The sequence below is a fragment of the Carettochelys insculpta genome, chromosome 1 (assembly GCF_033958435.1).
Source record: "Carettochelys insculpta isolate YL-2023 chromosome 1, ASM3395843v1, whole genome shotgun sequence".
In the NCBI taxonomy this organism is placed as follows: Eukaryota; Metazoa; Chordata; order Testudines; family Carettochelyidae; genus Carettochelys; species Carettochelys insculpta.
This window is the reverse complement of record NC_134137.1, coordinates 274,486,944-274,511,044: the sequence shown is the minus strand read 5'-3', so window position 1 is coordinate 274,511,044 and position 24,101 is coordinate 274,486,944. Positions and strand designations below refer to the sequence as shown.

General features: G+C 39.9%; 1 protein-coding gene across 1 annotated transcript in view; it reads left to right on the top strand.

Annotated features, from left to right (window-relative positions):
• SLC41A2 (solute carrier family 41 member 2) overlaps positions 1 to 24,101 on the top strand; it is a 91,835-nt gene that overhangs the window by 15,175 nt on the left and 52,559 nt on the right. Inside the window, exons 4-8 of the mRNA XM_075007793.1 lie at positions 2,153 to 2,224; positions 6,040 to 6,184; positions 7,163 to 7,309; positions 21,053 to 21,200; positions 23,956 to 24,035. Of these exons, the coding sequence (XP_074863894.1) occupies positions 2,153 to 2,224; positions 6,040 to 6,184; positions 7,163 to 7,309; positions 21,053 to 21,200; positions 23,956 to 24,035 (592 nt within the window). The remainder of the gene's footprint in view (positions 1 to 2,152; positions 2,225 to 6,039; positions 6,185 to 7,162; positions 7,310 to 21,052; positions 21,201 to 23,955; positions 24,036 to 24,101) is intronic.

Sequence of the window (24,101 nt, the reverse complement as noted above, 5' to 3'; positions counted from 1 at the left end):
CTTTTGCCAGCATAGCACTATCAGCTAGGGGTTTGGATAAAGTGTGATTTGTGACTGATGTAGGTGTGCTGGCAGTAGTCCCTAGGGTTTGCCAGTTGTGTATTTCACCCCCACAAACCCTCCAAGTGAAATAAAATATACCAAAAAATACGCAGTTTTGTTAGTATACACTGTTCCCACACTAAGAATGTTTTTCCAGCACAGTGTACTGGTACAGCTGGTTTAGCAGATGTATTTCTTAAAAATGACAGTAAGATATAATTGAGAGCCCTAGTCTCAATGGAATTATTTATTAAGTTTATTGAGTGTTCTTTGAATGCTAATATATTTACTTTATATTGTATTTCGTGATAAAGTATCTTATAATTAACTTTCAGTGAGTTTAGCTTGGTGTTCCCTCTGACCTGCTACCCTTTTATTGAACCACAAGCAGTAAGAACAAAACAGAAAGGAAACAGAAGTAGCATTCAATTTAAAAATATTCAACTGGGAAACCAAACAACAGAAATTGAATTAATTTACTTAGAAAATTATATTTCATCCCATGTGTTTAAATTAAATGTTCTCAGAAAGTATTCGATGATTGTACAACTCTCCCCACTGTTTTCGTGGGAGACTGTGTAGGAGAGGGGAGGTTGGTTGTTAGTTTTTAACTTTAATTTAAAATGTATTGGAGAGTCTCAAGTTCCAGCCTCAGATATGGATTATAAAATCACTTCCAGCAATGTAATTGCATAGGTGTAAATCCAGAGCTGGAGGGCCAAATTGTGTTCTCCATAATAGAACCTGATTTTGTAAATGTTCACACACAGATGTGTATTTGTACGTAGTTCTTCAGAAAGGAAGTTGCATGCATAAATGTTCATAGGAGGAAGGCCAATCAAGTGCAATCCCTTAGGCTATTTTAGATGGATTTGACCCTTAAACATTGTCATGGTTTATTAGTTCTGGTAACTGATCTGATAGTTTGTTTATTTGGGTGTCTTCATGGAAATTAAGTAGCATTCAAAATGCAATTGGCTAAAAAGTGCCTGAGAAATACATTTCTTAATTGGGAAGACTTTTGTTCATCAAATCCCACCAGCGTAGGATAGTTTTTGTATTTTCTATTCTAATTGAATAGCAGCCACACCACTATTTAAATATAGTTATGTTTCAGTTCTTTTAAAATACAGTAAAACCCCAGTTATCTGATATAAGTGGAACTGACTGAAGGTCGGATACCCAAAAATGTCGGCTAAACGGGTGTGGGGTGGGAGATTGTGCAGGGGCAAGCTGGGGCGGTGTGGGGGGAGTGCTGCCCGGGCCCCTTCTGAAATGATGGTAGCTGGCACCCTGGGGTGGGCTGTGGGATGCTGGCTGTTGCAGAGCAACTCCCTAGGGCCGGCACCATGAGCAGGCAGGCCCTACTGGTCTCAGGGAGCTGAGACCCCACTGGTCCCTGGCTGGAGCCCCAGCTGGCCCTGGGGAGGAGAGTCCCTGTGGCCAGGGCATGGAGCTCCAGTTGCCCTAGGCAGGCAACCGCCCCAGCCACCCTCGGGGAGCAGAGCCCTGGCTGGTCCTGGGGCCTGAGCTGCCACCAGCCCCAGGGTGGAGAGCTCTGGCTGGCCCCGGCTGACTCCCTGGAGCTGGCTGCCCAGGTAGGCAGCTGCCACTGGCTCCAGAGCTTGGAGCCCTTGAGGGCCAGGCGGGGTGCTGGCTGCCCTGGTGCTATCTCCCCTGGCCAGCTCCAGGTAGGGAGCTGCTGGTGGCCCTGTGGGGTTGCTGGCTGCATGGTGCTGGTGGGAGATTATCCAGCCCCCCCATTATCAAACATTCCATTTCATCTCACACTGCCTCAGGCGGTGTTAGATAACACAGAGTGTTGTATAACCAGGGTTTGCCTATAATTGAATTTAAGCACTAATCTTCTTGAAAAACTTTTCAAGTAAAATATCATTTGTATCTGATCATTACCTTACTAGATGTGTTCAGTGAAACTATGCAGATATGTTATGGATTTCTATTGATCTAAAGAATGGATACGACAGAAATTCTTTTCTAGTATGACAACTGAATTATAAATGACTTTTACTACTAAATTTTAAAGTTAATAAATGGTATCGTTAATTTAAATCCAAATGTCTAAAATTCATTTTTGTCATTTTAAAAGGTAAATGTTGGGAAAATGGATTCACCCATTGAGAAGTGGAATCTAATAATTGGCAATCTGGCCTTGAAACAGGTAAGTACAAATAACTCATTTTGGTAAACTCTCACAAGAACAAACTTTCTTAAAATGTATCAGAAAGGTAGCCGAGTTAGTGTGTGTGTTCAAAAACAACAAGAAGTCCTGTGGCACCTTTTAGACTAACGGATATTTTTGGAGCATAAGCTTTTGTGGGCAAAGACCTGCTTCGTCAGATGCATGAGTTGGGAGAATGGGGGTTCAGAAGAGGATTTAAAAGGGGGGGTCTCAGTAAAGGGGTGGGCCAGAGCTGACAGGGTCTATTCAGTCAGGGTGGATGTGGCCCATTATCAACAGTTAATGTGGAGTTGTGAACATCAAGAGAGGAGAAAACAAGTCAGTTCATTGGGGGGATATGGCCCATTGTCAGTTGCTAATGTGAAGGTGTGAACAGCAAGAGCAGAGAAACAGCTTTTGTAATGGGCCAACCACTCCCAATCTCTGTTCAATCCTTGGGTGATGGAGTCAAATTTGCAAATGAATTGCAGTTCTGAATTTCTCTTTGCATATCATCACAGGACCTAACATCAACCACACCATCAGGGGTTCTTTCACCTGCACATTTACTAATATAATATATGCCATCATGTGCCAGCAATGCCCCACTGCAATTTACATTGGCCAAACTGGACAGTCTCTATGTAAAAGAATAAATGGACATAAATCAGCCATCAGGAATGTTAACATACAAAAACCAGTAGGAGAACACTTCAGTCTCCCTGGACACTCAGTAACAGATTTAAAACTAGCAGTCCTACAACAAAAACATTTCAAGAATAAAATGCAAAGAGAAATTTCAGAACTGCAATTCATTTGCAAATCTGACTCCATCAACCAAGGATTGAACAGAGATTGGGAGTGGTTGGCCCATTACAAAAGCAGTTTCTCTGCTCTTGGTGTTCATACCTCCACATTAGCAACTGCCCCTGGGCCATATCACCCCCCCCAATGAACTGACTTGATTTCTCCTCTCTTGAAGTTCACAACTCCACATTAACTACCTATAATGGGCCACATCCACCCTGACTGAATAGACCTTGTCAGCTCTGGCTCTTCCCTTTACTGAGACCCCGGCTCTTTAAATCCTCCTCTGAAACCCCGCCACCGCACTCACATGTCTGACGAAGCAGGTCTTTGCTTACGCTCCAAAATATCTGTTAGTCTACAAGGTGCCACAGGACTTCTTCTTGTTTTCTTAAAATGACCAGCACAAGTTTTAATGCTAATAATAGGAAAAATAGTCAAAAAGGATAAGTAGTCAAAGCATACAAACAGTAAGTTCAGAGTTAACTTACTTCACTTTAAGTTCTAATTTCTTATGGTACTACATAGACAATTTCTATAGTAATACAGATTTGCTGCACAAATAGATTGGTGGGTGTCTTTCTTGGTTGTTTGTTTCAGTAAGAGGTAGAGTATAGACAGTATCAGTGTAAATTTTCCCATCCTTTCTTGTAAACTATATCCAATTTTTTTAAGAGACTGTTTCTAGGGATGATTAAAAATAGTTCTATTGCCAGTGAAGTCCATTTAATCTTCATTTATCACATGCTTTCTATACTGTACTTTCACAAGTTACAATATTCAAATACAGTAGAGTCATAACATTCGCGAGGGTTCAATGCTGAAAACCCTTGTGAATGTTGCATTTCGTGAATATCTGAACATACCACACAGGTGACTATGGCATCTTGCGGCAGCTCCATAAGCACCACATGGGCAGCTACGGCGCCACGCAGGGTCATTGGTGCCCCATGCCACACGGCAGCAACAGCAGCACTGCATGGGAGGCTAACGTGCCTTGCAGTGGCAACAGTGCAGGGGATGACGAGCTGCTCACGAATAATGTAATTCACGAATGTCACAACCTTGCTGTAATTGAAGTGGCCACTAGACAATAAACAGTATTGAAGTCACTATAACGTTTGAGCAAATGACTGCCATTAAATCCAAAACAACTGTTTCTTAAATTAGATTTTGAATAACTGCTTCATATTTATGCATTATAGTTAAGTATGTACGGTGCTAAGAATGGATATCAATTACCCAGCCTTTTACTTGTTTGTTTAATAGTAGCAGAGAAGTAGCTATGTGAGTCTGTATTCTAACAAAACAAATAAGCAGTCACGTAGCACTGTAGAGACTAACAAAATAATTTATTAGGACCGTGTCTACACTGGTACAAATCTTCGAAATAGGCATGCTAATGGCCATTTCAAAGATTACTAATGACGTACTGAATTGAATATTCAGTGCCTCGTTAGCATTAGCACGCTTCTGGACGTGGCACTTCGAAAGCACCGCTTTTGAACATGTGCGGCTCAGCGTGGCTACACTGGGGTCCTTTTTAAAAGGACCCCGCACATTGTGAAATCCCCTTATTCCCTCATCTGAGAAGAGTAAGGGGATTTTGAAATGTGCATGGTCCTTTCAAAAAGGACCCCAGTGTAGCAGCGCCGTAGGTGATGAGCTTTCGTGGGGCAGACCCACTTCTTCAGATCTGTAGATATGCCATTTACAGTACAGCATCAACCATTTTCCAGCACAGAGATCCAAAAAAAAAAAATTAAATCAATTTTTTTAAAGCCTTCCTAATTCTAATATTACACTTCATTTGCCAGAATTTATTTTTCTTTCTGTTTTCCTCACTAGGATTTAATTTCCATTTTTAAAGGATATCCTTTTGCCTTTCATTGCTTCTTTTAGTTTAGCCACAGTGGCACCTTTATGGTTCTCTTACTATGTTTTTAATTTGGGGTATAGTTGAGACTTTTGTATGGTGACTTGAAAAGGTTCCCATGCAGATTGAAGGAATTACATTTTTGGCACTGTAACTTTTTAAATTCTGTTTAATCAACTTCCTCATTTTTGCACAGTTCACCTTTTTCAGACTTAATGCTACCATGTTGCGCTTCTGTGGTATTCTCCCCACCATAAAGTTGTTAAATTTAATTAGCAAAGGGCCCAGATAGGTTCACCTCTTGAACCAGATCCTGTGCTCCATTTAGGATTAAATAAAAAATTACCTCTCCTCTTGTGGGTTCCAGGACTAGCTGCTCCAAGAAGTTGTCATTTAAGGTGTCTAGAAACTTTGTCTCTGCATCCCATTGTGAGGTAGTATGTGCCTAGTCAGTATGAGGACAGTTGAAATCCCCCATTATTACTAAGTTTATTTTTATAGACTCTTCAGTCTCCCTGAGCATTTCACAATCACTATCACCATCTTGGTCAGGTGATCAGTAGTATATTGCTGTTACCATATTCTTACTATTTGAGCATGGGATTACTATCCATAGAGATTCTATGGTACAGTTTGGTTCATTTAATTCCATGTTGTCTTTAACATATAGTGCCATTCCATCACTGGCATGACCTATTATGTCCTTTTGATATGTTTTGTACATTTATTTTACTGTGTCCTGTTGATTATCCTCGTTCCACTAAGTTTCTGTGATGTAGTCTCCTGCCCACTTTCAGGAATAGCTCTTTGTATGTCTTTTTAGGTTCCTGAGAATCCCACTTTTTTTTTTCTCTTGTTACTTTCAGTACCTATGAAGCTTTCAATCATTATTAAAGTCTTTCTGGTTGAAGAGTGAACATTCTTCCGACTCCCTAAATTCTGCTTCTTTACTGGGGAGATCACATTTGAGCTATACAAACCCTCCCTTGCAGCAGTGACTGAGTGCACATCCTCTGAAATCTCCCAACCATGAGACAAGAGAGACAGGGAGTGTTGTCATTTGGTTTATGTATAACAATTATTTTAAGTTACTGACATGTCCTGTTATTAATGAACTGTTTTGCTCTCCTAGGTCCAGGCAACTGTTGTTGGCTTTCTAGCAGCAGTGGCAGCAGCCACATTAGGCTGGATTCCAGAGGGCAAATATCGGCTTGAACATTCAATCCTTTTGTGTTCCAGCAGTGTAGCAACTGCCTTCATAGCATCTCTTTTACAGGGTAAAAAATATATTTGTAACTTTCTACAATGATATTTTTTCCAGTAAATACAAAATGTGCATAGGTATCACAATGTGACATCCAATATAAATCCCTGTCAATTACAGTCTCTTTGAAACAGAAACCTGGAGTCCCAGTAATGAAATTGGATAACAAAAACAAAACAAACAAAAACCTAGGCATAGATTTTCCTGGATGTCTGTTTTTTTCAAGATATTTAATTTTGCGTGGAAACAGCTGTCTTGAAATTTGCTCCCTCTGCTAATCTGGTTTTGAATTATGACCACAATTCTGGCTCACTTCTTTATTTATACTTGCCCATAGATTGTGATATTCTCTGAAGGATAAAAACAACAACAACAACCTTATGCCATAGTGAATCACCCATCTAGCATACGGGCTCTCAAACTGCATTGTGCCACAACTTTCTTCTGACAACAAAGTTACTATGAGGGGCAGGCCAGAGCCTGAGCCTCACCGCCACAGGGGACAAGACAGCACGTGTGAAAAATAAGGACAAATGGCACGCAGTCTTAGGCATCTATGTAAGACAAAGCCCCAAATAATGCTTATTTATTGAGTGATGAAATCTTTGTTCACTCAGCTATATTGTATTGTAAATAGCTATACTAATTTAGTATTTTGCAGGACTGCAAGGTGACACATGATCCTGGTGTTGTTTTGCAGTTTCTGTCATTTGTCAGTTCTAAATATAATGAAAATGATTTGCTGCACAAGTCATCGTTGGTGAATTTCTTTGTGCTTGCATTATACCTAAATCAATAACATCAATTGAAAATAAAAATTAAAAATAAAATAAATTTTGTTGAATCAAGTGGAAGGAAGCATAATCTTATGACAAAGGCACAGGCTTTTATTTGTCAGGAGATCTGGTTTTGATTTCCAGATTTTCCAGAGATTTCCTGTGGGATTGCAATGTAGAGAAATTGACACGTTTTCTTTTTATTTTCAATCTAGGAATAATAATGGTTGGCGTTATTGTTGGATCAAAGAAGACTGGTATAAATCCTGACAATGTTGCCACACCTATTGCAGCAAGTTTTGGAGACCTTATCACTCTTGCAATATTAGCTTGGATAAGTCAGGGTCTTTATGATTGCCTTGGTAGGTACATATATATGCTTTTGAGAGGCTTCTATTGATCATGTTAACAGTTACACATTCTTTTTAAAACTAAATGATAGGTCTTTCGTTGAAACACTAGGTTGCAGCTATTTGTTCAATCCAGAAGTGTCCCAGTCACTCAGCATATGTACTTGCCACTGAAATTCATAAACTACCTATCTTCCTGTGAAAAAGAATCTGGTTTTGTTAGAATTTCTGAATATCTACCTTCAACTCAAACCTTAGTCCTCTCCAGCATGCAACCAACTGACAGTTATTGCGGGCCTCAGGGCAAAGAAGGAGGGGGGCTTAGAATGGACAGGGCCAAGGACGGCAGGAGTGGGGCCTACGCCATTCGGCCCTCAGTGCCGCCTGGACCATACCACTGGGCCAACCTCTTTCCTCTCAGTTGCACACAGAAGAGCTGCCACGCAGCCACGTTGATTCAAATGGGGCCAGAACTCCAGCCACTGCTGCAGCCAAAGTAGCAGTGGCGCTGGCCAGAGCTCTAGGCCCCTTTGAAATTCTGGGCCTGTTAAAAACAGCCGCTTTTGTCCCTCTGACCAGGAGCCTGCTCTCCAGATCATTGTCTTCATGGTCACATCTTCTCTGGTGGTTACTTACTTCATTTTTGTTCTGCTGTTTTTGAGTAGAGAGGTCTGCTGTTATTTTTTAAAGAGGTTTCAGTTTGTAACAATTTTGTTAACGTGCCTACAATAAAGGCTATATTTGTATAAATGCAAATTAGGGTGTCAAGAAATTAAAAAATAGTTGTGATTAATCACACAATTACACTACTACACAATAATAGAATATTATTTAAATATTTTTGGGTGTTTTCTGTATTTTCAAGTATACAACACAATACAAACCGTACACTGCTCTCTTTTATAACTATTACAAGTATTTGCACTGTAATAATTTCAGTTCATGTAGTACAAGTACTGTAGTGCAATCTTTATCATGAAAGTTGAACTTACATAGTTTTATGTTTGAATGCAGTTTTTTTGTAACTTTTAGAAACTACAAGTCCACTCAGTCCTGGTTCAGGCAATCAAGTTTGTTTCCTTTTGGAGGAGATAAAGCTGCCCACTTCTTGTTCACATGGTCACCTGAAAGTGAGAACAGATATTCACGTGGCACAGTTATAGCCAACTCTGTGAGATATTTACATGCTAGATGCACTATACATTCATATGTTCTTTCATGCTTCAGCCACCATTCCAGAGAACATGTGTCCATGTTGATGATGAATTCTGCTTGATAGAAATTCAAAGCAGTGTGCACAGATGTGTTCACTTACATTAGCTGAATTAGATGCCACCAGCAAAAGGTTGATTTTCGTCTTTTGGTTGTTCAGATTCTGTAGTATGACATTGGAGTGTTTGTTCTATTAAGACTTCTGCAGGCATGCACCATCCCTCATCTTGCATGGATTTTGGAAGGCACTTCAGATTCTTATACCGTGGCTCAAGTGCTGTAACTATATTCAGAAATCTCACATGGGTACCTTGTTTGCGTTTTGTCAAAGCTGCAGTAGAAGTGTTCTTAAAATGAACATGTGCTAATTTGTCATCCAAGACTTCTCTAGCATGAAATGGATGGCAAAATGTGGGTAAAACAGAGCCAAAGATATTACAATTCTCTCCTCCCCACCTCCCAGGAGTTCAATCACAAATTTAATTAATGTATTTTTTTTTTTTTTTGAAGAATGTCATCAGCAGGGAAGTATGTTCTCTGGAATGGTGGTCAAAGGCTAAAGGGGCATATGAATATTTCACATATCTGGCATGTTAATATTCTGCAATGCTGGCTACAAAAGCCCAACATAAACACCCATTTTCACTTTTTGGTGACATTGTAAATTAGACACGGACACATTATTTCCTATAAATGTAAACAAGTGTTTTGTCTCTGTGGTAGGCTGAATAAGTAGGACCAAGTGGATTTGTAGGGTCTAAAATATGACATTGTTTTGTTTTACAGTGCAGGGTTTTTTTTGTAGATTTGTACATTTGTAGGCTTTTTTTGGTGCATAACAGCACTGTAAAACAAAACAATGTCTGTGGGCATCATCAAACTGCTCATTGCTTTTTCCTCTGGGAAACACCACTGCTCAAAAGTAAATAATGCAATTATTGCTAGGTTCGCCACAGAATGGTTCTACTCTTTGTTGTATATGTTTTGTCTGTCTTCCTAGGATGGAAGATTCCTTTCTGAACCCACACATTTCAATTTTATAATAGCCCTGTATGGCTACGTCTACACGTGAAGCCTACATCGAAGTAGCTTATTTCGATGTAGCAACATCGAAATAGGCTATTTCGATGAATAACGTCTACATGTCCTCCAGGGCTGGCAACGTCGATGTTCAACTTCGACGTTGCGCAGCACCACATCGAAATAGGCGCTGCGAGGGAACGTCTACACGCCAAAGTAGCACACATCGAAATAAGGGTGCCAGGCACAGCTGCAGACAGGCTCACAGGGTAGATTCAACAGCAAGCCGCTCCCTTAAAGGGCCCCTCCCAGACACAGTTGCACTAAACAACACAAGATCCACAGAGCCGACAACTGGTTGCAGACCCTGTGCATGCAGCATGGATCCCCAGCTGCCGCAGCAGCAGCCAGAAGCCCTGGGCTAAGGGCTGCTGCACACAGTGACCATAGAGCCCCGCAGGGGCTGGAGAGAGAGCGTCTCTCAACCCCTCAGCTGATGGCCGCCATGGCGGACCCCGCTATTTCGAAGTTGCGGGACGCGCAATGACTACACGGTCCCTACTTCGACATTGAACGTCGAAGTAGGGCGCTACCCCCATCTCCTGATGAGGATAGTGACTTCGACGTCTCGCCGCTTAACGTCGAAGTTAACTTCGAAATAGCGCCTGACGCGTGTAGCCGTGACGGGCGCTATTTCGAAGTTAGTGCCGCTACTTCGAAGTAGCGTGCACGTGTAGACACGGCTTCTGTGTCAACAAGAAGTGCTCAATCATAATACTTTATAATTAAGATGAAAAGTGGAGAACTAACCTGAGAATAGACTCACCACATACATGAGACCTACACCAACTCCTACACTAATTACTAACCCCAGTGACAGTATTTTAACGCTGTCAGATTGTCGGCCAGAGGCACATTTTGTCTGGTTTATTAGTGACCTTATTTTTTCCCTCAGTCTTTTCAGAATTAATATTGGTCAGCTAAGAACATGAGAATTGCAGATCCATTTCTGTGAACTCACATTACTTGTGGACTGATCATGTTTTTGCCTGTTTTTCTACTTGTATAGTGTAACTAGGGTTCTTTTGTTTGTTTAGCTCTTGAAACTATTACCCTGTCTTTTAGGACTTGGACTGACTGTTTCGAATGAGTAGAATAGAGTCAACTTGTACCAAAAAGGGCTCAGTGTCATGATGGTCACCAGACTGCAGATTTCTTTTTAAAGGAGCATGCTGGTAGCTTAGCCTTAGATTCCAGATTAAGTATACATAACCAGGGCTTGTGAAGTTTTTCTGATTGCCATGGATTTCCAAGAACATGAGAGAATTCTAAAAACAAGAGAGAACCTTGGACAATTTTAATGGTTATTTCTCTGCTTCTGCAGCCATTCATAGTACATGCGTACACTGCATTTCACCCCTGTTCTTGAGGAGGAAGCTGTGCACATAAATGAGAAAATGCCCTTGGATATTCAAATAACACTTCAATCATTTCCATCTTTCTTTTGTTAGGGCCATTTCAGAGACGCTGTCCTTTTTATGCAACATATAATCAATCTGGCTACTCCTGAGATAAATACGTCTACACTTAGGTTCTTTTTCATTGTCTTTGTGTTCTGCTTTTATAGGGAATATAGAGGGTTTTAAGTTCCTGTCTGTTACATCCCACACACTGTTACTCTGTTTCATATGAGAATACACCATAAAGCCCTTGGCAGAATAGCTAGTGCTGAATTTCCCAAGATTAGCTCCATATAGCTTCATATAGTTTCAGGCTCTCAGGTATTACTTTTGGTAGAGACTTTCTTGAGAAGATTAAGTTATCTAACCTCACGGGACTGAAGGTTAAGAATTTCTTGGTATTCCTTATCAGAGGGGTAGCTGTGTTAGTCTGGATCTGTAACAGCGACGAAGGGTCCTGTGGCACCTTATAGACTAACAGAAAAGTTTTGAGCCTCACGAAAGCTCATGCTCAAAACTTTTCTGTTAGTCTATAAGGTGCCACAGGACCCTTCGTTGTTGGTATTCTTTGTTTCCTGAGATTTCTTTATCCACTACTAGACTCTTGCCTTTTAGGAAACCTTCTCAATGTCAGAGTGGGAAGAAGTGGGTGTGTTAATTTGGCCCCCTGTAAAGAACCTCATGCTCCTCAAAATAGTAATAAAGCAGGGTGAATTAATTTCTCATTCTTCCTTCTCTACAACCTACTAGGGTCACTGTAGAAATTCATTGAAGTGAGGCTTAAATTCCTGGCCTATGCCAGCACGGGGAAAATTATCTTAAGAGCAAAAAACTGCAAGAGGAGAAAGAATTAGTGGTGATTACATACCTTTCTGCACAAGGGAGTAGTCCCACTTTAGAATGATCACTGTGCTCTGTGATAGGAGGGAGGAAAATGGATGGCGCTGGAGCAAGTACCACCACAGTTTGGTCACACTATGGCTATGTCTGTGCTAGACGTAGCAGTGGAATACTGATATGCAATTTTAGCTACATTGATTGCATAGCTAAAATCAACTTATCAGTGGTTGACTGCTATGGCTGTCCTCATGGAAGAAGGTTGATGGGAGTGTATCTCCCAGCAATCTTCCTTAATTATTGCCACTCACAAGGAGATCCAGGGTTGATGATGACTCCGAAAATTGCCATTTCATGCATGCACAAAACAAAACCATGGAAGATCAACCCTGAGTAGGTCAATTTGCTGTGGTAATGTGGAAATGGGCTGTGCTGTTATGAAACATTATGAGATTGGCAATATAATGCAGAGCAGATACATAGATGGGTGAAGTCTTTTTATTTGCAGCTTACTGGAGAGTTGACACTCCAGAATTCTATCTTCCAGGGTTGATTTAGCAGGGCTAGTAGGGACACACTAAATCAAACTCTTAGGGAACCACCGTTGATCCTTTTACTCCTTCCACTTGCAAGGAGTGAGGGAAGTCAATGGGAGAGATTCTCCCATTGACCTACCACTGTAGAGATGACACAAAAAGTTGTGTAAAGTATGTCGACTCCAGATATGTAATTCATGTAGATCTGGTCTTGGAATGCTTCATGGAAACATAATAGGGTGTTGTTGCTTTCTGAGAATTAATAAAATGAAAATGCACACATGCTTGAAAATGAATTCCAATCCAGGTGTCTCCCTTTGTAATCTGATGTTTAAAATCTCTTTGTTGTAAAATTATAAATGGAATTATTAATTGGAATTCATTTTCAAGTTTGATACCTATCACTGAACACACCGAAGATCTCAATTATCTTACACATTACAAGAACAGTTTCCCCACTTTTGATATTCTCAGTGATGGCAGGCATCCAGCTTAATTTGAATGACACTTTTCAAAGGTTTTTTTTTCTCTCTCCCCATCCTTTCTTCCCTCCTATTTAGCTGATTCTTCTGTTTTCTCTCAATTTATTTTTCTCTCCACATTTGAAGAAGTGGGTCTTTCCCACGAAAGCTCATCATCTAATAAATAATATTGTTAGTCTTTAAGGTGCTACAGGAATGCTGTCTTTGTTTTGTGAAGATACAGACTCTCTCTGAGGTTATTTCACACAAGTGGTAGTACAGCCTTTTGGAACAGTAGAGGGCTCTATGGGATCATAATTGGGAATGAAGTCTATACTCTTTAACTGAAAAAGTATTGTATACAAATGCTTTGAAACTCTGAGATCTAATTTATTAAGTGAAAAGAATGTTTGTGTTTGTTGAAGTTTTGTTAAATTAATTTTTCAGGATTTGGAAACTCAGTTTGCAATCTTCACAAAATAAGAATTTTCCTCTTAGAACTTCGTGTTAAGTCAAAAACAAACAGCAAAAATATGTACATGTCCTGGTAGTATTGTGATCTTCAAAACCACTGAGTTTTATTAAATATACAAAATTCACTAATGTCTCAACCTCCCTGCATCTATATTAAGAAAACATTATTTGGCTCTGGTTACATCATGAAAATTTGTAACTGTACTGAGAAGTATAGTATCTCCAGTTTATAGTTGTCTTCCAATAAAGGCAGCATTTTTGAGTAGCATTTGATTTATTATTCAAGTTACTGTAAATGTGCTGCACATTGTATAAATGTAAAGCGTATGTTTCTTTTAACAGAAGGCTGATTGAGATCAGTATTTTCTTGAGGTGGATAAATGAATGCACAGAATAAATGAGGGTTCATATGGCATTTCCTTGGGTCTGTTGTACACCCTTTTTAGTTAAGACTCATTTCAACTTGTAATCTAAGTATGAAATAGGTATTATATCAAGTTATTTTCTTTCTTTCTTTTTCTTCCCAATTGTATTCTCTGTTCCTCATTGTGGACTGGCCAGGCAAGGAAGATGACACTGCTATGACAGGACCTCATACAAGGAGTGGGTCTTGAATTTAGTCCTGCATATTTAATCAGAACTACTCTAATAAACTGCTTCATACCTGGGTTTAAAACTCAGAATATTCTGCTGTCATTTCCAGAAGTCTGAATCTAGACCTTAGTAGCTGCATCATCATTGTTAGAGAATCATAGATATTCATTCATAATCCATCATGACAATCTCCGAGATACCTTGTTCTGGTCCATTATCTGCCCTATGTATTTGCGTTTCTTATTAAATAGACAAGTAGCCGGTTGAATGTAGAGTATTGGTAATGAGTGGGCAGCCACTTGCTTTAATTTTTGGATGGCTTTTGCCTTTAAGCCCAAACAGGTGAATTGTCGTAGTCTAGCCTAGGCTTGAAAACTGACAAAAATGAAGTGAGAGTGCCTTATATCATTTAGCAATATGGGAAGGACAAGATGGTCATGGCCTCCCAATGTTTGGTTGTGACCTCCTCCACTAAAGAGAGGGTAATGAACTAATAATGCACCTTTGAAGCTTCATTATCGTAGGAACTGATTTTCTTATGGGTTCACTGGAAGTTCTTTCCTTAGATAGCATCCTACTGATTAGTTATGGGTTCACTGGAAGTTCTTTCCTTAGATAGTATCCTACTGATTAATTTATCTACATACTTCTGTTTATGCTCAACTATTTATATAGAATAAGCAAATAACTTGTTTCGTATTTTCCCATCCTATTTAAGGAAATGAAGTGTGTGTGAATACTAAAAGTTGGGGAGTAAGGATAGGATTTAAAAAACACTGGACTAATTCTGTTTCCTTTGAAGATTTACTGTTAACTTCAGGGAGGCTAATTGTGATCACCCTTCTGAAATTTCGTCGTGCTTTTTGATTAATTGTATGTAAACTTTATATGCCAGCTTGTGTCCAGCTGTATACCTGTATATCTGTTCTATTCAGTTGTGGGATAACATCAAAATTTACTCTTTTCAGTTTGGAAGAGCATTGATTACCAGCTGTGGGTTAGTTTGAATTCTGAGATTTGTCAGGCAGCCTCTTTACCTGAATAGTTATTTGGCTCTTTTGAAATATTATTGTCTTGTTGTATTACAGAGTGACTCTGTAGTACATGAATCATTTTATGCAATAGCTGATACTCTAATTCTTAGAATTTTTCTTTGTGCTGTCATCAGAGCTCAGTGTTAGTGTCAGATATTTGTATGTAATATTTCTAGTTTACTATTTTGAAGTATTAGTATTTTATGTGAAAAGAAAATATTTGAACATTCATATTAATATTGTTCATGTAATTGTCTTAGTTAATTTTAAGTGTTATTACACCTGATAGGAGCCTTTCTTTATTGCTGTGCTTTCCAAAGGAAAGGATCTATAACAGGTGCTTTACTTTGAGTGAGGAACTAGGGAGATAACTACAAATAAGTAAAAAAATTCTTTATCCGCTTGCCCTTGAGAATTGTTTAAATGTATTGTCCTTTCCTGATGAACACATTCCAACAGGTTCATATATTGGTTTACTGGGTTACAATGGTTGATTTCATTATAGTAAATACATGGCTTAAGTTTAGATTTTTAGCTTCTATTAGAATGTATTTGCATGTGTGCATGCGTGTGTTGTGAGTTTGTTTTTTAAATACGTGTTGTCCGTGACTGTGAGCTAAATGTTGATGTGACAAAGAAAGGGCTTACATGACTGATTAGGGTATCTTTTCTCTCTGTTCAATGTCTTTTTTGTTACTGTTTTATTATACAGTGGATCTTTACTAGCTAATGGACTTTATCTTCTACACAAAATTGGCAGTCATTCTACAACCTTTACCGAAGAGTTTAATTAGCAGAATGTCTTAGAAATACGTGATCTCATTAGGATTTCATTATTCTTTCAAAGCATCCTAGAGTACAGAAGTTCCATTGGCTGTGTCCCACAAACTGCCTACTACAGAGAGGGGTCCTAAGAGAGAAACCAAACAGATGGGAGGGGCAACTGAATGGATAGCAAAAGTAGACAGTATGATTAATGTTCAAAAAGGACAAAACATTTTTTGTACTAATAACTTTTAAAAATACATAAATTACTACTTTTACATGCAATAATACATTTCTTTTATGAAACATTATTAAAACTAAGCTACAAAGGTGATCCAACTACTGTATATTTTATGATTCATTACTTTTCCTTTTTATTTAGTTGTAACTGGTCACTTAAAATTGCACAAAATTAAGTATCTGGCTTAGCTCTCCCAAATAACTTTTGAAAATAAATTCTTCTGAGAAACAAAATGATGTGAACAGTTGAAGCACAGTTTTAATAGTTTTCAAATAGTGCGAATCTTCAGAGATATAATAGGAAAGGTGTGAGACCACAAGGCAGCTAAATATTGATTCACTAAATGAGTTATCATTTGACCTCTGCAGACTCATCCATGAAACTGAGAATTAGTAATTGACAAAAACCTATAGGTTGGCAAAATTGCAGCCTGTCTGGCTTACATAACTTGAAAACGTGAACATGTCTGCTCTGGGATATTTCTTGTGTAAAGTTGTTTAATTTTTCACTGTGTCTCAGGGTCTTCATTTTTTGATACTGATGAATCTTCATGGGGGTTGTACTGCTATCAAACTTCCTTTATTTTTATCCGCAACTCTTTTTTGTTGAGTCTTTTCCACCTTTGCAATCACTTATTATCTGTTCTGCTGCTATGTTGGTATTTGATCTGTAATCCTTGTTTCTGAGTTATGGCCTGAGTGCTTAGAGATGTCTAAACTATTAAAAAAAAAAAAGACACCTAGCAGCAAGTCTCATTTTGCAAGTCAATTGTGATATGGCACTAAAAATTGCAGGGTAGATGTTTGTGCTTGGGCTAAAGCCCAGTGTCTCAGATCTGGCCAGAGAGTGGGTCTCAAACTGGGCTGCAACCCAAGCCTGATCATCTACTGCTTTAGCCATAGAGACCAGTTGACCTGGGCTTTTGAGCTATGTCTACACAGGGATAAAAAAACAGTGACTGTCCCAAGTCAGCTGACTTGAGCTTGCAAGGCTCAAGGGCACATTATTTACCACTGGTGAGGCCTCATCTGGGGTATTATGTCTATAGTGGGCCCCCCATTATAGAAAGTATATTGATGCATTGGAGATGGTCCAGCGGAGGGCAACCAAAATGATTAGGAGGCTGGAGCTCATGACCTTTGACAAGAGGCTGAGGGATTTAGGCATATAAAGTTTGCAGAAGAGAAGAGTGAGAGATGCTTTGATAGCAGCCTTCAGCTTCCTAAAAGGTGGTGGACGGTGGGTGTTCTAAAGACGATGGAGAGAGGGTGTTCTCACTAGTGATAGATGGCAGAATAAGGCGCAATGGTCTCAAGTTACAGTGGCGGAGGTCTAGGTTTTATATTAGGAAAAATTCTTTCACTAGGGCTGTGTCTACACTACAAACTTACTTCAAAGTTAACTTTGAAATAAGCTACTGCTTCGAAGTAGCATGCAGAGCATTTACACACACTTTCCCTTACTTCAAAGTTAACTTCAAAGTAGGGAGCCCAACTTCGAAGTCCTTACTCTATTCCCATGAATGGAGTAGTGCCCTACTTCAAAGTTTAACTTCGAAGTAGGGTGTGTGTAGACGCTCAACTTCAAAGTTGCTTACTGCAAAGCTGTACTTTGAAGTAAGCAACTTTGAAGTTATTTTTGTAGTGTAGATACAGCCTAGGAATGTGGTGAAGCACTGGAATGCATTACTTAGCAAAGGGGTGGAATCTTCACCCCTAGAGGATTTCAAGTCCTGACTTGACAAAGTCCTGGGTGGGATGATTTAGTTAGGATTGATCCTGCTTTGGGTAGGGCGCTGGACTTGATGACCTCCTGAGGTCCCTTCCAGCCCTAGGATTCTATGATTCTATAAGTTCTGGGGCTGAAAAATCACTGTGTAGACTTTAGAGCTGAGGCACCAGTACAAGATCAGCAAGTGAGTATTAGGCATCCTATTTTTGACCTGAACACCTGGAGATGGGTGGCTGGTGCCCATGGTATTGGGATCCTGGGAGCTCCAGTCAGCACTGCCAGTTAGCCATTGAAAGTCTGCTCAGCAGAAGAGCAGGGCTAAAGCGTGCTCCCTACTTGCCCTGGCTCTGTGTGGCTTCTGGAATGTACCTAGGGCTCCTACATATAAGGAGGCCAGAGAGGCTCTACTCACTACTGATACCCTGTACACTGGCCACCCATCTCCCATTGGCTGCAAAGTGTAACCAGGGGAGTTGCAGGGGTGGTGCTCGAGGGCACATACAGCACATGGAGTCTCCCTGGGCCCCCACTTAGGAGCTGCAAGGGACCTGCGTGCCATTTCCTAGAAGCTGCCTTGGATAAGTGCTACCCAGACTAAACATCCTCTCCTGTACCTCAATCCCTGCTTGTGTCAGCTCCGAGCCCCTTCCTGCGCCTCAAACTCCTTATGCGAGGCCACACATCAGACCCTGCACACACGCCCTCTCAAGTCAACCCTCTGGCCCAGCCCTAAGACTCTTTTTGCATCTAAACTCCTTCCTAGAGTCCACTCCCTTCCCACATTCTAAACCCTTCAGCCCTAGCCCAGACCTGCTTCCTGCACCCAAGTCCCCTCATCCTAACCCTACTCCAGAGCCTGGACTCCCTGCTGGAGACCTCACACCTTCCCTGCACCCTTGTACCAGCCTGGTGAAAATGAGGGAGGGAAGATGGGCAGGGGGTGTGCGGGGGGGCTTTGGGAAGGATGGTGGCAGGGGCAGGACAAAAGTGTTCATTTTGGGGCCATTACAAATCTGACAACCCTACTTTGGAGCCCTTGAGAGTGTAGGGTTCCAGAGCTTGGGCTGCAGCTTGGCCTGAGCCTGACTGTCTTTGCAGCTTTTTCTCTAGCCCCACAGTTCAAGCCCTGTGAGCCCAAGTCAGATGATCCAGGCTTGCCAGAGCCATGCCACAAATGCTACATCTTTTTTTTCCCCCAGTGTAGACATACCTATATATTCCCTTTTTATTATACTGGTAACTCCAGTATTGTAGGGATTTGTCTGATACAACACAATACCCCAGGTCACATGTCCTGCTACTGAAGGATAATTTTGTGTTATAACTAACTGATTGTTAATTGTTTATTTTCCATTCATTTTTTACATGCTCTCTTTTGCTTACATCCTGAAAAGCTACTGTGACAGTATCATTTTTTAAAAATTCTTTCAGAACAGCTTTTTGTTTTGTTTTGTTTTTTTTTAAAAAAAAAAGTCTCCAAAGTAGTATTTGCTTGAACTGAGGGGCTCTGCAGTAAGAATCTTGATGTTCAGGGATTTGATGTCACATTGGTAAATTTTAGTGCTTGGATGAGGTCATGTGTAAACTGATAATCTTCTCTTTTGCAATATTTTAATTAGCACACACATTCAAAATGTGTTGGGAATTCTTAAGGTTTGGGCAAAATACAACCACTTGTTTAAGACTGCAATGTTTTTTATAAAATTAAGCATATGCAAAAGTTTGCACTTTTTAGCCATTAAGTGACTTACACCATTATTTATGTTGTTTCATTAGGAAATGTAGCACCAATAGGACAACTCATATAGCGAAAGACTGTAGGTCTCATTTCTAAACTTATTTATGGAGGAAAATTGTACTTTTTCTGTGCACACAGACCACACTTTATATAAGTGATTCTGATTTATAAATATATTACCTTACTGTGGAGTCCCTGTTCTCTGCTATTCTTCTTTGAATTAGGATGCCATTTTGATGAAATTGCTTCTGTTGTATTTTTAAGCATTACGCTGTTCAAGTTGGTTATATATATATATATAGAGAGAGAGAGAGTAAAAACAAAAGTAGGCATTTTGGCATTTTGCTCAGAACTACCCTAGTTATTTAAAACCTATGGGCTTTGTCTACACGGGCGCAAATCTTTGAAATAGTCATGCTAATGGCTGTTTCAAAGATTACTAATGAGGCACTGAATTGATTTATTCAACACCTCATTAGCATTAGGATGCTTCCAGCCGTGGCACTTTGAAAGTGTCGCTTTCGAATGCCCACGGCTCAGCATGGCTATACGGGGGTCCTTTTCAAAATGTGTGAGGTCCTTTTGAAAAGAACCCCCAAGTAGCCAAGCTGAGCTGTGGGCGTTCGAAAGCGGCACTTTCGACGTGCCGCAGCTGGAAACGTCCTAATGCTAATGGGGCGCTGAATATTCAATTCAGCACCTCATTAGTTATCTTTGAAATAGCCATTAGCCATTTGCATGGCTATTTCGCAGATTTGTGCCCGTGTAGACACAGCCAGGATGAATGATTTATATGCATAAAGTTAAGCACTATGATGTAGTCAGTTAAAGCTTGCTTTTTCTGTGGAACTTAGAAATCTGTGGCTGGGGAGGAGTAATACTGTGGCTGTGTCTACAGTTACATTCCTCTTTCAAAAGAGGTATGCAACTGAGGGAAATCAAAAATGCAAATAAGATGCAAACTTGCATATCTGGCACCTCATTTGCATATTCTTATTTCAAAATAGCTTCTTTTAAATGAAGAAAACCAACGTAGACACTGTTCTTTCAAAAGTAAACCCTTCAAAAGAGTAGTGTCCACACTGGTTTTCTTCTTTCGAAAAAAGCTATTTTGAAATAAGAATATGCAAATCTGCATCTCATTTGCATTTTCAAGCTCCCTCATTTGCGTACTTCTTTCGAAAGAGGAATGCAACTGTAAACACAGCCTGTGTGTTCTTGTTTCAGTTGAATTAATTAATATACGAAAACTTTATTTCTAAATTCTCTAAAATTAGAGAAATGAATCACAAAGTTTGTTCCATATTCTAGGTCTTCTTTATCTTCTCTAATGTAGGTATATCCACCAAGTATGTATACTTTAATTAAACAAAAGAAAACCTTACCAAACTAAAACACTAAATTGCACACAATTTATCCCCTGGGCAAAGGAAAAAAGAAGAGTTATCGTTTGTGATCTTAAAATCATGTCACTTAATTCTCTACTGAAAGACACTCAGTTACTATGGTGATAAGGACAGTATAAAAACAGATAGTATATAGAATACAATTCCATGTTAAAGTTTAAATTAATTGGGGGAAACCTGGAGGAATCCCACAAAGACTAAACTAATGTTTTGTTGTGTGTGTGTGTTTTTTTTTTTTTATTTTAGAGACATATCATTATATATCTCCTTTAGTTGGTGCCTTTTTTTTGGCTCTGACTCCTATATGGATTGTAATATCTGCCAAACATCCAGCTACAAGAACTGTTCTCTATTCGGGGTGGGAGCCTGTTATTACTGCTATGGTTATAAGCAGGTAAGTAATTTTTTTAAATTGTTTCGTTGTACTCCCCTGTCTGAATATACATGTCATCTCTTCTCTCATTAAAATCCCCATATTTTAGTAGTGCAGAATTAAATTCTCCTTGTGCCCTTCCAGAATGTGGGGAGTGGCTAAATTTTATACTTCTGAAAACCAGGATATGCAGACTTAAAAGTACAGCTCATCCCTGCAATGTATGTAACCATAGCTCTGACCTCGTAGAGCAGGGGTGGGAAAACTTTGGCATGTGGCCTATAAGGGTAATGCACTGATGGGCCAGGAGGCATTTTTTTACATTTGGCCATTGGGCGCTGTGGGCAACTGTGCATATAGACAGTCAATGTAAACAAAATGACTCACCTCCCACCATCAGATTACCCTGTTGGGCTACATGCTAAAGGTTGCTGACCTTTGTCCTAGAGCCCTCAGTTGTGATGGAGAAAGTTTCAGTAAGAGTGATAAAATAATTAACAAAGTACTAAGGAAACTGCATTTTTCCATGTCTTGAAGTCTTTAAACAAAGATTGGATGCTTTTCTGGAAGATTTGCTTTAGTCAAACACAAAGTTGTTAGGCTCAAAACATGAAATTCTGTGGCCCATGATAAATGACATCAAACTAGGTAATCTAATGGTCCTTTCTATCCCTAAAATTTATGAAGACATAGTAGATAAGAGGAAGAATTAAGGGAGCTGTGCCCTTTGTTTTATATTGTGTTCCATAGATTTGGAGTCCAACTGTCATTTTCATACCTGCTGTTGCATTCACTGTTAGGTGTAGCTGTGTTGTGTGGTAGAAGGATTAACTCTAGCAGTTTGTGGATCTGTGACTGCTGTGAACAAAGATGCCAAGATACCATGGGAGATTATGTATGTCTCATTTTAGCACTGAATTTTGTGTGTTTTATCAGTAGCATTCTTCTTGCCTGGAGGATTGTCAACAGTTTGTTGGTATACAGCAATGGTTCTCAACCTGGTTTCACTTGTAGACCCCTAACATTTTTGATTGGAGGTGTGGACCCTCTGCAAATCTTAGGCAAATTCTGACAACCCCCAAGGGTCCATAGATACACACTGAGAGTTACTGGTATGTGTGACGGTGGTCTCCAAGGCTTAGTAGAAGCAATGTTTCAAAAGGCTCCCTTGAGTAAGCATGAAAGAGTGGTAACATTTAGGCTGTGGCTATACTAGCCCCTGCCTTTTGAAAGGGACATGCTAATGAGCCACTTTGACAGATGCTAATGAGGCACTGCCATGAATATGCAGTGCCTCATTAGCATAATGGTGGCCACACACATTTCAAAAGTGCCGCTTTTGAAACACATGCCGCTGGTATAGACAGGGGCCTTTCAAAAGGACCCCTGGACTTGTAAAGGCCCTTCTTCCCATTTGGTTTTGGGAAGAAGGGGCTTTTGAAATTCCGAGGGTCCTTTCGAAAGGTCCCTGTCTACACAAGCAGCGTGCGTGTCAAAAGCATTACTTTTGAAACACACGTGGTCGCCATTACGCTAATGAGATGCTGCATATTCATGGTTGTACCTCATTATCATCTGACAGAGTGACTTATTAAGTAAGACTGGAGTTATTTGTTTTAGGCTGTCAGGTATGTCTGCACTATGGTTGAAGGTGTGTTTGCATCTTCTTTAGGTCTAGCCAAGATGAATTGCTAGCAGGTATAAAGGGCTGTTAGCTGGTGGTAAAATTGAAGTACTAAGTCTTAACTGTGCTTTTCCGTGGGATAGTTCATGCTTGTTACTTACGTCAGCAAACCTCATCTTAATAGCAATGAAGGCAAAGCCTGGGCTTCATGGAACAAAGAGAAATAGTGAGGGAAGGAGAAAGAGGAGCAGCAAAGAGAGAGGGAAGAAGACTCCTTTTTCAAACCTGAGCTGTGGGGGTCATGGTTGTGGGTGCGGCAAGGAAGGAGGAGCTCAATTGCCTGTGATGACATGTGCATGGGCTCCTTCCTACTTGTTGTTCTGGTCCTCTTGAAGTGCAGCAATTATTGACTGGATGTTTCTGAAGAGCTTTGAAGGCTGGAGAAAAGACTGGCCTCTTGGCTAAATAAGTGATAGAACTTCAGTAACTTCAGATTTGCAAGGGACTCAGTGCTCAGATCAGCGGAGAGGCTCTATTTTTGCTTATGTCTTATTTGTAGCTAGAGATCTGTGTATTCTTAGGCTTACCGTGTAGGAAGTACAACTTGTAGGGAGCACGTTGACTGTGACTAGAGCATTCAGAAAATAAAGGGATAAGCGCTCACTCATTGGGCAGGGTCTGTCTTATGTTATGTACAGTGATGATCTCCTTCACTGTCTCTGGGCACTCCTCTAATACAGATAATAAATTATGGTAATAATTCTAATGTTTGTGTTATAATAGTAATTCTCTGACTGTGACTTGTAAATCTGAATGGATTTTCACAAGGACAATGAAAGGCACTTTTTTGACTTCAGATCCTCACTCAGATTCTTATTTCAAACCTCACAAAAATGTTTTAAAAAGAATATAGATAAAACTGTGTTTTTCATGGTTAATCTCCTCAGCAGCTCAAACTTTCCTTAAAAAAGGTGTGGCAGGGGGGAGGGAAGAGGGACAGTGAGAGAGCAACCACACATGAAACATTTTCAAGTTACTTTTTGTAGGTTACTAAGACTTTTGAATACTTCAGAGTTGGTTGATTGAGCTTGGAAAATAAATATTGGTGCATTTGTTTGCCTTCTTCTAAGTTTTGTACTTTATATTTTTCAGCATTGGTGGCCTTATTCTGGACACAACTGTTTCTGATCCTAATTTAGCTGGGATTGTTGTTTATACTCCAGTAATCAATGGTAAGATTGTCGTAGGATTATGTTATAGTGAATATCAACAAGTCTGTATACATGCCTTATGAAAGA